The sequence below is a fragment of the Populus euphratica genome, unplaced genomic scaffold (assembly GCF_000495115.2).
Source record: "Populus euphratica unplaced genomic scaffold, PopEup_1.0 scaffold33.1, whole genome shotgun sequence".
Lineage (NCBI taxonomy): Eukaryota > Viridiplantae > Streptophyta > Magnoliopsida > Malpighiales > Salicaceae > Populus > Populus euphratica.
The window spans coordinates 408,582-426,238 of record NW_011499906.1 but is presented as its reverse complement, the minus strand read 5'-3'; the positions used below and the strand labels follow the sequence as shown (position 1 = coordinate 426,238).

Sequence of the window (17,657 nt, the reverse complement as noted above, 5' to 3'; positions counted from 1 at the left end):
CCTTGTTTTTCCGCTTTTGTATGATTTGGCTGCTCTTGATCACATCAGGTTATCAAGCCAGGACTGACAGGAACTTTTACGATTAATCAATCATTAAGGGAAAGAAAAGGAAGAAAAATTAAAAGCAGAAGCAGTTAACATTCGCGTGAAAAATCGAGAGCTAGAATCATTGCCTTTCTCTCTTGAGGGGAAACAAAAATCAAAACCTTGTATATGGATAAGTTGGTAGTGGTGCGAAGGCGTAAATGTTTACATGAGCCTTGAAAACCTTGGTAATTTACTTTGGTTTTGTCCTCTAAATTTACCTTGTTACGCTGATTTTTGGACTAGTTTAGTAGACACTAGTTTTTTTTACCACAGACTGATAATCCGTGGCATTCAGCCCGTGATAATGCCTAAAATAAAAATAAAAATCAATTAAAAAAAAACCAATGAAATGACTAGTATTTTTAAAGAATATAGGAAAATTTGAGACTTGTTGTTTACTGACCAGATTTATTAAGTCAATTAATTTAATAATATAATTAAAAAAAGTTAAAGTTAATGAAAAATAAAAAGATCTCATATAACTAATTATTTTTAAAATTAGTTAAAAAAAATTGTATAAAAAGCAGCCAAAAAAATTATGGAACCCAATCTTTAAATAAATTAAATATTAAAAAATAAAATAAAAAAATATATATAAATTTAAAATAAAAACAAATGAATATTTGCCTTGGGATACGCTGCAGGCCAAATATTTTTGTCTAATCCATAAAAAAAATTTAAAAATACAAATGGTGACATAAATACTAGACAATATCTAAAAAAAATATTGAAAAATTAATTTAATTTAACTCAAAAAATATTCTTTAAAAAAAGATAAATCTAATAAAGAACAACAAATAAAAAGAACCAGGATAACCCTAGTAATTTTTAAAATAAGTGAAGATCCTATATTAAAAATAAATAAATAAATTATAGTGTCTAATATCAAATCAAATTAAATGTTAAATGATGACTATATATATAAACTCAAGCTAATCTTCTAAATATGAGTTATGCTCTTCAGTTTGCAACCTTTTAAATCATATACTCGAGATGAAATAAATAAAAATTATTAATTTAAAAAACTTGTCAAAGCAGAAAAAAAACAACAATAAAAATATAAGAAAAATTTTATATGTAAATATTACGAAGGAGGATGAAATTATAAAAAATATTAAAGACTATCTTAAATAAAAATTTATATGTAAATATTATGAAGGAGGATGAAATTATAAAAAAATATTAAAGACTATCTTAAATAAAATAAATATAACTTAAAAAAACGAGGATCAAATATGAAATAAAAGGATGATGAAGAATAAAATAAAAAAAATCCAATTCTATAAATTAATTAAAATAAACATAAAATAATAATTAAAAGAATAAGTACTAAATCCTAAAAAAAAAAATTAAAGAATTGATATGAAATATTGCAAGGCTAAGTATAAAAACCAAGAAAAAAACATAAAAAAAGAAAGTCAATCTTAATCAAACCAAAAGTAATTTAGGAACACACATCATCTAGAAAGATAATTCTATGAATCAAAAAACACCAACAAAGTCTATTTTTTACTTTCTTAATTCATTTTTTTTATTTTTTTAATTAAATTATCAAATCACCCTCTTAAATAATCACGTAATTATTACATAAAATACAATATAAAATAACTATTATGCTCCTAAAATCAAGCTTAATTTTTTTTGCTTCCGATGACAGAATAATTACATAGTGCATAGGAAAAAGAATAATTACATAGTGCATGGGAAAAAGAATGGTTGAAAAAACCCCTAGTCTAAAAGGGGTTTTTTTTTTTTTTGTTATTGCTTCTATGAGCAACAAGTAATTTAATGGACCCGTGAAAAGATATTTTTACCCTTCAAAGCCAGTTCATTGGATTTTTTAGTGAAAGAAAAAAAATATTAATTACTATTATACCCACGCAACAAACACAGGATCTACTACTAACACAATCACACTTCCAAATTTCTCAAGCCAGAATTCTCATCTCCATCGAGGTGGAGAGTTCCGATTTTAGGGAAATTTCGTGGCCCAGAAGATTTGAGCAAACTAACTGCTATTTGTAGGAATTTCATTGATTTTTAATGCCCAGGGATCGATAAAACAAAAGACCTATATCCGCCCCTGCAAATTTCATGCAAGGAGAACCCAGGTGTTAATTATTATTCTTTGCCAATCAACGTCAACACTGCGCTTGCAATGGACAGCTCTTGAGAAATTAGACCGCTGGTGGACATGCGCTCTACCCAAAGAGACGAATCATCCTGGGCAACGAAAATATCAGTGATGCCAAGAAATTATCAAATCTAATTCCACTCAGTCTCTGATCTCTCTACTTGGGACTGCTATTTTCTTAATTTGCAAAAAGAAATCATATCTCACGAGTACATGAAACGATGTTGCAGTCTCTGTTTCTCTAAAATTACTTGAAAAGGAGGAAATGCAACATTTTGGTGTGGTTTTCTCAAGATGTCAGCGAGCAGCAAGAAGGAAAGGTTGCTCTTCAAAAGGAAAACAATATTGATAAGAGTCGAAGCCATGGTGTACTACTGTTTCTATCGCACACATCAACAGAAAAACCGATATGTGCTTCTAGCCATCTAAGAGATTTCCCAAATATCCTTGTGCTCCCCAGGAAGTGAACTTACAGTAGCTACCTCCAAATCTGTCAAAGGATCCCCTGGACTGAATGAAGAGATCGTCTTCACTGAAATTGATAGCCCTTAATCCTTATCAAAGCGGCAACCAAAATTGTGCTTGAATGACACTATCACTCATTCATGCCATCACTACCTTCAATATCACTAAGTCCATCAAGTGCTTCCTCCTCCCTGCTACCTTCATTGGTTTCCATGGCATCCTCAGATTCCTCTTCCTCCTCGTCACTTTCATCATTGTCCTCATAAATTACAGGAGTTATTATTTGATTTTCATCCAATGCATCATCAACGACCTGTTTTAAAGCAGAAAGAAAGAAACAAATCACATTATCAATAATTACAAGCTGCAGATTCACTAACTGCATGATATCACAAAAACAATACCCCTGCATAGAAGATGTCTAAGCAACTTGACAATTGAAGTGCTGACTGGAAGGTTGCCACTCGGGATTCGATGAGCTGATAAACAATGACATACTTCAAATTAAAACTTTAAGAAGAATCATATAGCAATTATCCAATTTAAATTCACTAGAATATGTAATAACGCAAGTATTACCACATCGAAACCACAATATAACAATTATAACCTCAGTAGATGAAACTCAAAACAACTTCAGCAAAGACTAGTCTAATCTCAGCAATTAAATTTTTAAGGAAAACCAATATTATCTGATTGTCTCAACTATATTCCAAAAGACAAACTTGATATCCAGGGAAGGGCCAAAATGACAATTAAAAAGTTCATAAAGCATGAATGGACATGAATTTTCAGATGAAAAAGACTTTTTCATTGCTATACATCACTCTTCAGAGTCTTTCCAGGGTGAGGTTCTCATTTTTCACCTGATATAAGGAATTTAAAGCAAGTAAAGAAGATTCCTGGGACATTATTCCAGTTGAATGTTGAAGAAGTAAACTTCTTAGCCAAGGAAGAGCACATGCCAAGATTGAACCCCTGCAACAAGAACACATTTCGTAAGACCTCGTTGAAAGATATGTTTGGGTCGAATTCAAATAGTACTTTTGCTTCTGCCTTTAAATAATCCAGAAATTAAAAAGTGTTAAATGAAAATCCACAAACTATGGTTATTCAGAAAAAAATATATATATATTATTGCTGTAAGGTACAAATTTGAAAAAAAAATCATAGACAGATAACGCAACATGATCTGTCAGATTCACCAGACAAATCTTGATAAGACAAGTAACTGCCCACCTTGAGTGAATTATGGATTGAAGACTGTGTAAAAGCTTGAGAACATCAGATGGATTAAGCAGCGAGATTGAATTTGCAATGACCTGCAAACAGAAAATATTCTGAGTTATGTACCGATATATTTTGTTTCTTGATAAAAAAGTACTAACTGAAAACAAATGTGAAAAGGAATGTGCTGTGCACAAGTTCGTGGGAAGCATAATAGCAATTAATTTAGCACTAAAGTAAAACCTCCTTTAAGGAAAGTTCAGCATTAACAAATCTAAATAAAAGAAAACAACCTTCTCATCTTGGGTGTATAAGCAATCTAAAAGAAGCGCACGATCATCAGCACGCAATGCTTGCTTAAGGAGAATGTTAACTGAATCAGCACTTGGTGGCTTTGCGCTAGGAGGTGATTCTTGCATCTCATGGCTGCTGGTTTTATCATCATCTTGTAAAGTTATACTAACAAGTTTTTCACCCATGGTCGGCTCATTCACATCATGCTCAACAAGGACACCATCAGTGGCTTCACCATGATCTATATCAGAGGGGTGAATGTGTGAGCGTATATAAACATTCAATATAGCAACACTCACAAAAGAAGAGTACTGCCATAACACGTGACATCTCAGAAAATCCAACACCACTTCACCAAACAAAAAATGGAGAATTACACAATCAGTAGCCAGAAATTTGGGTCACACCACCACTCCTGGTAGTTCAAACTAAAATGATAAGACACTAGGAGGAGCCAAATGTAAGAATTTGACAATAATCGGTATCATCACACATGCAAGACTGCATGCATGCGTGCATGCCTATATATATTAGGAGCAGGTTTGGTACCTGGTTTTTTGCTAAAAGTACATGCTTGATAGCAACCAGTACAGTGATGGCAGAGTGATATCAGTTACAAGGCTAATTTCAATATGGGAATCAATAAGAAACTTGAGGACCTCATCCCACTATAATCCTCTTTCTCCAAATGTTTACTGTTGATTATTTAATTTCTATTTAGTTTATGAAACTTGTTTTCTGTCAAAGCTAATTGCCCTCAAGGAAAAGTAACTATTCCTAATATTTTCTATCACTGGAAATCCTCTTTCTCCAATCAGAACCAAAATTAAAGAAAAATGATATTTCAGTAAAATGGCGGACATAAGCTGTATCATAGCAGGACTAAGGAGCAAACCGTTAGCTCGAGCTGTATATTATCTGCTTTAATCAAGTTAATGAATACTTCAACTAAATCCAATTACATAAACAAGGGAAAAACCCACCATCTTAACGAGTCAAAACATTTATCTTTCTAGTGCTAAACACAATGAGCCATGTATTGTGTGAGTTACGCAAATGAATTGGGACAAAACAAACAAGGAGCAGTAACTATAATTAAAAAAACATCAGTATGGCAATCCATACCAGTATCAATTGTGTCTCCTGTGTCAGACGCAGCGCGTTTCTTCTTCTTTGTTTTTCTAGCTTTCGTAGAGGCAACTGGTGTTTCCGATTCTAGATTTTGGACATCTGCAACACAGGTTCCTCTTATTGTAATAATACCAGACACCAAGAATGAACGATCTTAAGCATTTCCTATCAAATGATGTTACCTAGCTGTTTTGGTGGAGCATCAGCGTCATCAACCTGGAGCAGAGCAAGCTCGAGGGGTTTATTCTTCTTCTTCTTGCGGATACTGAAGTCGGCAAGGGCTTGGCCATCTTCCAGCTGTTTTCCTGCGAAGACTAGGCGTTGTTGTTCGGGTGGAATGCCTTCCTCGTCTTTGATTTTTGCCTTTACATAGTCGATGGTGTCTGAAGACTCCATCTCCAATGTCAGGGTCTTTCCCGTTACCATTTTCACCAAAACCTGCATCTTCCACCCGGTTTAAATGAACTGAGAGGCAACAGAAAAGGACCGAAAGTCTCTCCGGCTAGGGTTTTAAGTTCTAACCATGTCTCCATTTGAGGGTTTTACAATACTTCGGAAAATCACACTTGGATCTTCTTTTTGTATCTGTTTGACAAATGAGCCCCTATAAAATTGATTTTATTAAATATACTCTTTATACGTCAAATTTCTTCAATTTAATCTAATTGGAATGAATCGTTATATCAAGAATATTATAGCCTCTACCAATAGGTTTAATTCCTGGCATTTTATTACTTATTGGGTTGAATTTATAAAATAGGACGAATATAAAGTAAGTCTGATGAAATATGTTTTAAAGTGGCTTGCTTGCTGAATTGACACAAAAACGAGGATGTCTTAACAATTATCTTCATTACTTATTGGGTCAAGAATTGGGCCTGAAGCCGGGGATTGAAATGCACAAATATTTGGGCTGGGCCATACCGACTACGCTTTTCCTTCGGCCGAGGGTTCTTTTGCACTTGCACCGACCATTGATCGAAACATCTTGTGATCTGGCGGCTTGTTGCTGTGTTATAAATTCAAGGAAACGTAACATCTTGTCTTTGTCTCTCCCGAATCTTCAGGTGACATGACTTTCTTCCTTAATAGAACTGTGTCTTTTAATGTTTGCCTGATAAAAATCTGATGGCAGGTTACGTATTTTGATTTTGTGTTGCTTTTGATGTCATGTCTTCGTGAAATCCTCACGGAATTACAATTTTTTTTAACTGTAGTTTATATTTTTTATTAATATAAATTTTTAAATAATTTATGTATGTTTCAACTAATTTATATATCTTAAAATTAATAATTATATAAATTTTTAATAATTACTATATTAACAACTATAAAATTTAAATATAAATCTATATAGAGGCAAATCTTTTAATATCAAGTTCTTAGCTTTGGTCACTTACTAGATGATTATCTAGATGGTTATCGATATAGTACTATATTAACAACTATATAGAGGCAAATTTTTTAATATCAAGTTCTTAACTTTGGTCACTTACTAAATGATTATCTAGATGGTTATCGATATAGTTAGTTGTTGCTAGTAATTTGAAAGTCTTATGATTATTTTTAAGTCAAATCGTCTTGTTCTTCGCTTGTTTCAGTTGAACCGACTTGGATCTTTACTGCTTCTACATGCGTTGTAGGTTTTTGTATAAAGAAATTAAATCGATCAATTGCTTAGCTTTTGTATGTATGATTGAGATTCTATTCATCGAGTGTTGGTTGCAAAAATGTCAGTATGTTTCACTTATAGTGCAAATAATGAATGGTGTATTTCATTAATTTGCAAAGGAAAGGAGATGTAAGCTTGATTTTAAGATTTTCCCGAGGAAAAAAACTATTATTTTACAATGTTTTGTGTTCTTATGGTGGACAAATTTTGGGAATATATAATTATTTCATGCTGCACTTTATAAGACATTAGTAGTGATGATCAAGCCCTTAAAATCTACAAATTTAAGAAATACCATCAATTGTCTGGAGTCATTAACACAAGCATATAAGGACTTGCTTTATGCTTTTCAAGTCATTTCTTGCTTTTGGATTCTGTGGATAAACAAATGGTTTTGGGATTTGATGACTATTTCCTTCATGTTAACTTTCTAGTTTTTACTGCTTTACAGCATGCTTTAAACTAAGTTACTGAATTCATGATTTTCATATGATTATCAAGGGATCATATTCTTTCTAAGAAAAAGGTGAATTCTAAGTTTCTGAAAATGACAAAGGATAGAAGAGTCAAACGATTGTTTTCTGATCAGTCCAAATCATCTCCTTACCCTTGCCGTTCAAACAACACTGAGAAATGTAAACCCCAATGCTCACTGGGATCAGATGAGAATGTCCTAAAATGAAAGAATGTTAGGTGCCCCATCTCAGTGGACCATCACGTGATAAAGCTGAAGAGAAATTAGGTGCCCCATTTGCATGGAACATCCCCACAAGGCTGTTCTCTTACGATGTTCTTTTGGTAAAGGTTGCTGGCCATACATGTGCAATACTAGCTATCGCCACTCAAATTGCCTCGACCAATTCTGCAAGTTTTCTGTGTCATCTCCATCCACAGAAATGTTGCAAGAAATTCCTTCTGTCTCCAATAGAACAAGGGAAGAATTGCAACTGCTCGGGCAAAGTGGGCATTATGAGAGTGAGCTGCATCCTAAGCTTTGTTGCCCTCTTTGTCGAGGAGAAATGATGCGAACCTCACGATCACATGGTCATACAATCCATATGCAATCCCAGGAGCTCACTGAAAGCGACTAAGGATGCCAAAGAATGGGAAGAAATTAGGTGCCCCATTTGCATGGAACATCCCCACAAGGCTGTTCTCTTACGATGTTCTTTTGGTAAAGGTTGCTGGCCATACATGTGCAATACTAGCTATCGCCACTCAAATTGCCTCGACCAATTCTGCAAGTTTTCTGTGTCATCTCCATCCACAGAAATGTTGCAAGAAATTCCTTCTGTCTCCAATAGAACAAGGGAAGAATTGCAACTGCTCGGGCAAAGTGGGCATTATGAGAGTGAGCTGCATCCTAAGCTTTGTTGCCCTCTTTGTCGAGGAGAAATGATGCGAACCTCACGATCACATGGTCATACAATCCCAAAGACATCAATTCCTAGAAAGCCAAGTAAATCAGGTTTGATAGGAGTGTGACTCAAAAATAACTTGTACCTAGACACTAGCACTATTGGAAACGAAAACCTCCACCCAACAAACATTGATTCACGAACGAGAAGTATAAGAATGATGCCACGAAGACAGTTGTTCTTCGATAAGTCGTTTTTCAGTTCTTTAGAAAACCATGGAAGAGAGATTATTTCACCAACACACACACACAAAGAGCGGCAAATAAGAAGTTTTATTAATTTGAATTGTCTTCCTTACATGTTTGGTTATGTCTCTATTTATAGTGACTCTAGACTTAAAAGAAACCCTAATGGACCTCCTTTGAGTGGATATATATGTAGTCCACTTACAATTGACCCAAAAAGGTAATAATAATCCAAAGACTAAGAAGAAAATAATAAAAATAATAAAAATCCAAAAATTATCATCCTAAATATGCTAGAATCAGATTTGTCACCATTAAGAAGTTCCAAATAAGCTAGGAAATCTGATATGAAGGTAGAATGTATTCTAAGGTCTTTTTTCCATTTGTGGCTGGGATGAATAAGAAATCCTCGTAAGAAAAGAATTCTGAAATAATTATAAATCCTTACCACACTTGAAAACTATGTTGCAGCCCATTAAACATCCTTGTAAAATTAGTATATTTCTAAAATAAGTTGTCACATCCTTTTAGAAAAAGAATCCTAGCCAAATAGGAAGTTCACAAGTCAAAAGAAAGTAAATAACAAAAATAATACAACCTCTGTTAACCCATATTGAGATGTCTTCTCGAACTCTAATTGATCTGAAATTTTAATCAAAGGAAAGACAAGATGTCAGGAGACTCCACATAACATTTCACCTTGATCCAACCGTCGGATTGAGAATTATGATTGTTGACGTAAAACTGGATAGTTGCACATTTTATATCAAAATCCAAATTTGACCTTGTCTGGATCGTATCGTTTGGTGCATTCTTCTGAATTTTTTTTCAGTTTTAACGTGTGAGAGTGATTCTTGCATTTTTCAGTTCTTGAACAAACTGAATCTAATTTATCAAAAATTAACTGGTTTCGTGACGTCATTCTACTCAATCCAATAGTATTGGTGTTTTGGGATAGGTTTTTATTATGTCACACTCCTATCAGACCTATTTCGACTTTCTAGAATCAGATCTCAATCTTAATTTTGAGTTTTATGACCATGTGATCACAATGTTCGTATCAAAAAATTTATGGATCGGCTGTAGTGAAGCCTGCACGAGAATTCATGAATTCCAAGCTACGGAGTTGTTCTCTGGAGACTTGTGATTTTATTGGGAATTATTCAGAACTTAGAAAGCACACGAGGTCTGACCGTCCTTTTATTCAGCCATCTAAGGTGGACCCCCAACGGCAACATGACTGGACCAACTTTGAGTATGAAAGAGATGTTGAGGACATGGCTGCTATGCTCGCCTTAACAAGAGAGGAACAAGAAGAGCTTCTTAGAGATTTTGATGACTTGCCTGCTATGATCAGCCCATATAGCATAGATGAAGATGAGGAGAACGAAGACAGATATTCAGGAGATCCTTACCAGGTTGTGAATTCTTCAAACCCGTTTGACTATCCTGTTGTAATCATGAACATTCAGTTCACGAATCAATTGTCAAGGAGCATGTTATCGTTAGACTATATATGATATGGAAGCTAGCAATACCAGTAGGCAGACCAGCAATTTCATACGGAACAACAGGAACATGTTGCCAGCAGGCTATGAAATGGGGACTAGTCATGACAATAGACGAACCTACAAGTTTAGGCGGAACAACAGTTCTAGGAGTAATATTCCAGAGAGGATGCGGCATGGTCGAAACAGCCATAGACAGAATGATAGTTTTAGCAGAAATCATAATGTTCGTGGGAACAACCATTTTAGGAAAAATCGCATGGAAAGAATATGGCTTAGGCGCAGACCTTCAGAGAGGATGCCCTGAACTCCAGACAAGATATCATAGTCCGTTGGAGAGAGAGCAGTACTGTAGGCTGAATGAATGATAACTTTTAACGTAGCCTCATGAAGCCACAACTGTCGAGACAGCCAGCATGCAGTGAAGAATAAGTACCGGGTGTCGATTTATTTCATTGTCTTTCAGATGTCTTTTGTTTTGAAAATAGAACAAATTCTGTAGTTGTTTCAATTTATCCTCTCTGTTGTGAAGCATTCAGCATTTGAATGTAGATATGAAAAAAGGAATGCCAGCGACCATCACTTTGACAGCCGCTAGCAACACTCAAAACTATGTATCCTTGTTTCAATTTATCCTCTCTGTTTTTAATATTCTTCGTGTTTTGACTTAGATACATATTTTTTTTCTTATCTCAAGGGTATTGCCTATTTGTTTATTTATAATTTATCATTGTTTTGTGCAATGAATTTAAGCACAACAATAGCAGAGGATATAAACTAGGATATAATAAAATTATTACATGATGATAATTATAATTATATTTCATAACTTATATGCTCATTCATTTGTTGTTGTTGAGACATTTATTTAAGTATTTTCTTGCACCATGTTGTTATCATCCTCATCGAAGAGTTACAATCCTTCATGCAACATCAAAACAACTAACAAGCATTTAGTCTTTGAGCTTCCCATCCCAAAAATCATACCTCCAAGTTAAAGAAAGAAGATAGGACTCCTTTTCTTCCTCCTCTACAAGCCAAATCTCCTTCCTCGACATCATAATACACGTTTAAACGCCAAGATGTTGCTCTTACAGTACCCTTAATAAGCTAATTCTCCAGTAGCAATAGAGCCATTAATCTTTCCTTCGTAATTTCTAACATCATATAGATAGTGTGCAACTATCATAAGTACTGCGACGCTATTTAATCAATTTAGAAATTACGAACATAACCAATTATTATGTGATCAAAAGTCTTGTTTTTTAATCTGAATTCAATGTTTTCTTGACAGCTAAATTAGCCCGTACATGTAGAAAATGCATGAATGATCTAAAGATAGTTCCTTTCTCTTTGGTGGGAACCAGGAGAGCATTGGTGGCCTAGAAAAAAGACACATTGGGAATGGGTAAGGGCCATGGGGCATGAGAACATTAAAATGGCCGAAATTGGTTTTGTTGCAAATCCAAAGGATTGTTTCTCTGCATTTTATTGGTTTTCCTGAGTTGGATCCTTTCACAAAGCCTATGTTACGAAACAAGATTGTTTCTCTACCAGCGTTATGGTCACTTCTCTCAAGAATTAGAACAAGAAGATCATGATTGCAGCGCTGAAAGAAATAAAGGGATTACGTGAACGATTGGTCATTTCCTAGCTGAGATTTAGTCAGGTCAAGAAAGCACGGAATTAGTGATTCACAATGTGATGATCTTTGGAATGATAGCAACTCAAGTGTTAGCTCTCTTTGGCCACCGAAGATTCTTCCATCTATATCTCTTCCATGTCATAGTGCACATGCATGGCTTAACATAGGAGCGCAATACTTTCTTTCAACTTTCCTCAGTTAACATTGCTTGGCAATATCTAAACATGTGCACGTCTAAATGTCCAAAAGCAGCTTATTTCTAAACGTGTGCGTATCTTAACGTAGAAGTGCGATACTGTTTTCAGGTCCAAAAGCAGCCTATGTCTAAACGTACCATGTTTACCTGCGAATTTTTGGTGATTTATTAGTCATTTTGTTATTAGCTGGATGTGCATGTGCACGTGCACGTGCTTCGGATGCATTTGTCAATGAATTTGACACTACTCATTAAGAATGGTTACAGAAACTAAGATACTAGCCTGGAAATAGGTTATTAGTTGGCCACCTGTGATTTGCTTTTTGTTGAGTTGCCTTTCTTCAATGGAGAAATAACACGAAGCAACACAACAAGAACCGTTAACTTGATTGTCTAACAACAGCATATCATACAGCAACCCTCATCAATCATTGTCATGGACCTGCATTCATCTTTCCCGAAACAAAATTGCATTAAAAACAGTTCATGACAATTTGACATGTATATGAATCATAGTCATGTTACATTTCCCAACAAACAACAGATCAAATCCAACAAACAAGTGCTTACAATCACATGAACCTTGCATCAAAGTATCCCAACATGGCATGTTGGCGTTAGCTATGGGCGTGCCTGCTCCGCTCCCTTAATAAGTTATATTACCTTGTCAGATAATAGTGAGGAAATCCCGAACACTAATAGTGGTTCATCATTTGTTGGTGCTTGAGCATAAATACCGGAGCATGTATTCATTAGACGAACATGTATCTGCCAAATCCTGATGTATTCTAGTAATTGCTTTCTGCAAGGATTTTAAAGCGGGAAGAAGATTTCTGGAATTTTGTTGAATTGAATTTCCATGGGCTTTGCAAAGCTCCTGTCAAAATAATAATCACAAACAAAGAATTAGATCTGAATACAGGACGACCTCTGATGTCATAGAATTTCATAAGTTGGCAGCAAGCACCTGACACCAACGGAGTACAAATTCCAGGTGCGGACAGCTTTCCAAAAGATCAGAAAATGCTTCAATTAATCTCTGCAGATATCTGTATGGGACTGAGGAGGCAACAGCTGGTATATCCAATGGACTGACAGAAAAAATGCACTTTTTTATTAGTGAATCCTCATTCAGACGAAGGCTGAGAATTAAAGCTCTGTTTGGTTGATCTTCATCTAATGCATCTTCAACTGCCTGCACACCATTGTAGTCATCAAATAAAATCAGCAGATGAAAATACTACTATAAATCAACGAAGAAAATTTGTTATTTCCAACTAAGCAGATACCAATCATCTGATAGCCTTATATAACATGCTTTGAATTCTCCATGGTAAGTACTTACAAGAGAGAAGAAAACTAAAGATTTACTTGTTTCACAGCATTTTACAAAAAGAACACAAGATACCTCTGGTGTAACATCTATATCTAGATCAGTGGGATCAAAGATAAAGGATTCATCAATTGAATAAACAAGAACCCCCTCTGTTGTTGCCGCCGCAAAGCTTCGCCCAGTGGGTGCAATCCTCAGGCATTTTGTTCTAATAATAGGCCTTCCACGATTGGGCATGGATCCTGGTAAATCATACCCCAACTTTCCTCGAGTTTGTTTATCAACACCTTCTTCAGTATCAGAGTCATCATCATCAATTAAATCAAGTGGACCTGCATCTGTCATTTTCTTGGAGTTCAAGAAATCCAGCACCCCATCTAGTGAGAGATTGTGAGTTATTTGGAAGCGACGCAGCAGAACCTGCAGTTCATACATAAATCAATCCACTACTTCAACCATTAAGAGAGATCTACACTGGCAGACCAAGGAACCCATCCAAACAAATGTAAAATGGAAGAACAAGCCACTAGGTAATTAAGTTATACCATTCCTTCAAAGGTATATCCAACGTCCATATAGTTATCAATCTAATGTCTACATTCAACTAGTTTATGCATGGCAAAAACAAAAACGTTTGAGATTTCCAGTGATTGATAGAAACATATTGTGATGAAATTCATGAAATAATAAAACTAGATAATTAAACTATTTGAAACATTTACCAAATTAAAATGTGAAATAATAAGCATGAGGTTATACATAAGAATGAAGCAGACCTGATCAGCGACATCATACATACAGATGTACTTGCTACTTCCACCAGCTAATATATAACTCCCATCAGCAGAATAGCACAAGGTTGTGAAACACTTTCCTGCAGTTGAGTTTGCTGCTGATCTACGATCAGTCATGAGACGCCCTCCAGCAATATCCCTGCGGCCCTCGATGGTGTACATTAACAAGCCATCAATTGGGTCCCAGAAATGAATTTGCCCATCTAATGTGCTGCAAGCCAATTGCCTTCCATCTGGACGATAAACCACAGTAAGAACATCGTGTGTGTGAGGGAATGTTTCAACAGCTCCCTTCCCTTCAAAAACATCCCACAAGCGAACAGTTTTGTCCCATGATGATGAAGTTAAGACTGCCTACAGGCAAAATAGGTTTACTTCAGAGCTACTCATGAATCAATAGGTAATGAAAGCTGACTATAAACCTTACAAATTTGTTCATGTGTTTGCTATTAGTTAATTTACAGGAATCCAAGATTTGTTATATGCCAAATGTAGAAGGGGGATCAAACATCAAAAGAAATTCATGTAAATAAACCACTTCGGACAAAACACAGAAACCAAGAGGAATTAACACAAAATAAGGGATGGATAACCAGAAAGTGCAGATACAGCTATCAAATACAACTCACATTTGTGGGAGAAAATATCAGCCCATGAACAGGACCTCCATGACCACTAAGGATATCCAATAAACGGCCTGTCTTCATTGACCAAACAAATATCTATTGAAAACAAAAATTAAGCCCCCTGTCAGGTAAAAAAAAAAAAAAAGCAGATTGGTCTCAATGCAGCATCAAAAGAAATTAGTACCTCAAATGAATCTAGAGTTCCAGCACAAATTACTTCCCCACTTTGGTCTGCTGCCAAAGAGACAAACTGCCTTGAAGAAGGGGTGGTAAATGTCCTAAAATTTCTATAACGGTACAAATCCCATGCACGTACTGTTCCATCAAGAGATGCACTTAAAAGACAGTGATTGTTAGCCATAAAATGAAGAGAAGTCACGGCATTAGTGTGCTCCGAGAATGTTACAAAGCAAAAACCCGATGAAACAGTCCACACCTGTGACAAGCAAATACAACACATTCATATATCATATAGGTACAAAAATAAAGGAGTCAACATAAAGACAAACATATAGCACATTATCAAAAGCTACACAATCAGAAATGAAAAATAGATCATCAAATTGTGAAAGGACTATGAAATAAGAATGCACAAGATCTCCTAATTAAGATTCTGATGATTCTCACATTAGTAAAATTCAGAACATAGCTAAGTTCACAAGATACATGAAATATAGTACTAATATACTATCATAGGAACTGTTTAAGACAAACATGGTCAGTATGATCACACACTTACCAAACGTTACAATCATACATTCGTCACGTGCTGCCTCATCATTTTAAATAAAATTTGTTACCTTAGAAAAGGCCAACACTGCAACAGCAGATGGGCTATAGGAACAAAGCCATATAAACAAATTGAAATTTTAAAGGACCATGAACAGAAGACATAGAACAAATACAGTGTCCAACTGATTGCATTTAACAAAGACGTTTACATGCACACAAACAAATTCACAACCTATGAATATAACATATAGACAATAAACAAAAATCATAACATTTTTGCAAATGCATCAATAACATTTTTCCAGTATACTCTCCAGAATATAGATTAGCAATTGCATATCAAACAAATAAGCATAAAATTTTTGCTACCAATCACGTCCACACATGCACATAGCAACACTTTTCTTTCAGACAATCCATATATACACAGTAAGAGCACCTAAATATCCTTAAATAACCTAGCCTATTTCACCATGCAGACATTTCCATAACAAATTCGATCTAAGAACAGCATGCTAAGTAACTACAGCTTCCAGAAAACATAAAACATCTCTGTATGCTCATTTTGTACCTTTACTTTATTATCATCCGCCCCAGTAGCCAGCAATTGTGAATCTGGCGAGTAAGTCAAGCAATTCACATCAAAGTAATGCCCTTGTTGCTTCAACACATACCTCTCGGCCCGCCATTCCCACACAAGCAACTGCCCCAGCTTTGCACAACCAAACACCAACCAATTCCCACTCTCATTGAACACTGCAGCAGTAATCTTCTCCCTGGAAATTGACAACAAGTGCATGCAAACAAAATCTGGCATTTGATATAACCCAAAAACACCATTAGAAAACCCCACCACCTCCATATCAAGCCCCCTATGGTAAGTACATGCAGTTAACTTCGCCGGTGATTGCATAAACCCATCTTTCCTTAACAGCTCCCATTTCCTCTTATGCAAATACCCCTCTTCTCCCAAGTCTTTTCCATCAAAATCCTTCCTTTTTTTAACATTACCCAAGCTCTCGCCATTCACATTCCCTTCCCCATCCCTCTTTGGCGTCCCTGGAGACGCAGGCTCTGAATTTCCCTCATCGTTTTCATCAGAATTACCATCATTATTACCACTATAACCCCAGCTAAAAATGTAACAATCACGCGTAATTGTATAAACTTTATTAACCTGGTCAGTATTTTTCTTATCATAACCAAAGAAACAACCAACGACATTATCTCTATGGCCTAAAAACAAAAAGGGCTTATTCAAAATCCCATCTTTCAATTTCTCAACGCAAAAGAGGCGTGCCACCAAATCCTTCGAGCCAACAAGCAAATACTTACAGTCTAAGCTCCAATCAATCGCCGTAACTGTATCCTCGCAATCTGCTATGGTCCTAACTAACTCGAAAGCGAAAAATTCCTTCTTGAACCCCGGAGATCGCCAGATTTGAACCAATTTTCCAGCCGCAACAGCAATAAACTTACCATCAGGGCTGAACTTGAGGGCATTGACTGCATTCTTGAAGTTAATGCGGTGTAGGATGACGCGGCGGGGGATGTTGATAAAGTGGCAACGGTGGTTCTCGTCGACTGTGAGGAGGAAAGTGCCATCGGGGGAGGCCGCGACGCGGCGGATGTTGGAGGAGGATTGGAGTGGAAGGGTTATGGTTTGGGATTTGAGGAGGTCCGTGATGGAGACTCTGTTACCGACTGGTGATATAAGTTGGGTGTTTTGGGTAATCACAACGTTGCCTCCCCTGTAGGGGGCTCCGAGCAGGTTATGAAATCTGTAATTCATCTTCTGTGTTTGTTAAGTGGAGAAGAAAGCCAGTTCAGTTTCCTTTGCTTTCTTAGGGTTTAGGGTTTAAACTCTGGGCTAGGTAAAGCCTAAAGCTAAACAGAGCGCGTAAGCTTTTTTATTTATTTATTTGTTTGTTTTTGTTGTTTTGCTTTTGCCTGAGAAGAAAATACAAACTGCGGGCCTCAAGGCCTATAATATTGTGACCCAATCTAAACTATAGTAGCCCATTGAGCCCCAAAACACTTGAGCAAGCTCTTGGTGGTCAAGTGTTTTTCAAGATGGATTGGGGAAAGTCAACGATGGATAAAAGTACAAGGCTTTTTTGCACAAAACTTAACCTTAAACTTTAAAATAAACACAATTGAAAAGTACAAATGATTACCTACTTTGTTAAAGGAAAGGATGTTTTTCCCTA

At 35.8% G+C, this 17,657-nt stretch overlaps 3 protein-coding genes across 3 annotated transcripts; 1 reads left to right on the top strand and 2 right to left on the bottom strand.

Moving 5' to 3' along the window:
- Window positions 1–2,343: 2,343 nt before the first annotated feature.
- LOC105133388 (WD repeat-containing protein 43-like) lies at window positions 2,344–5,871 on the bottom strand. Its single transcript, XM_011037358.1, has 7 exons — window positions 5,521–5,871; window positions 5,333–5,437; window positions 4,207–4,448; window positions 3,926–4,008; window positions 3,553–3,664; window positions 3,091–3,165; window positions 2,344–2,999 (listed from the first exon to the last, which is right to left on the bottom strand). Exons 1-7 carry the CDS (start codon window positions 5,780–5,782, stop codon window positions 2,817–2,819), a joined length of 1,062 nt encoding a protein of 353 aa, XP_011035660.1. The 5' UTR covers window positions 5,783–5,871; the 3' UTR covers window positions 2,344–2,816.
- A 2,180-nt stretch (window positions 5,872–8,051) lies between these two features.
- LOC105133438 (uncharacterized) lies at window positions 8,052–10,710 on the top strand. Its single transcript, XM_011037446.1, has 2 exons — window positions 8,052–8,478; window positions 9,682–10,710. The coding sequence occupies exons 1-2, from the start codon at window positions 8,052–8,054 to the stop codon at window positions 10,131–10,133; spliced, it is 879 nt and encodes a 292-aa protein (XP_011035748.1). The 3' UTR covers window positions 10,134–10,710.
- A 1,678-nt stretch (window positions 10,711–12,388) lies between these two features.
- Window positions 12,389–17,372, bottom strand: LOC105133386 (periodic tryptophan protein 2 homolog). Its single transcript, XM_011037357.1, has 7 exons — window positions 16,019–17,372; window positions 14,900–15,151; window positions 14,719–14,811; window positions 14,072–14,443; window positions 13,371–13,715; window positions 12,930–13,157; window positions 12,389–12,839 (listed from the first exon to the last, which is right to left on the bottom strand). The coding sequence occupies exons 1-7, from the start codon at window positions 17,237–17,239 to the stop codon at window positions 12,672–12,674; spliced, it is 2,679 nt and encodes an 892-aa protein (XP_011035659.1). The 5' UTR covers window positions 17,240–17,372; the 3' UTR covers window positions 12,389–12,671.
- Window positions 17,373–17,657: the final 285 nt, after the last annotated feature.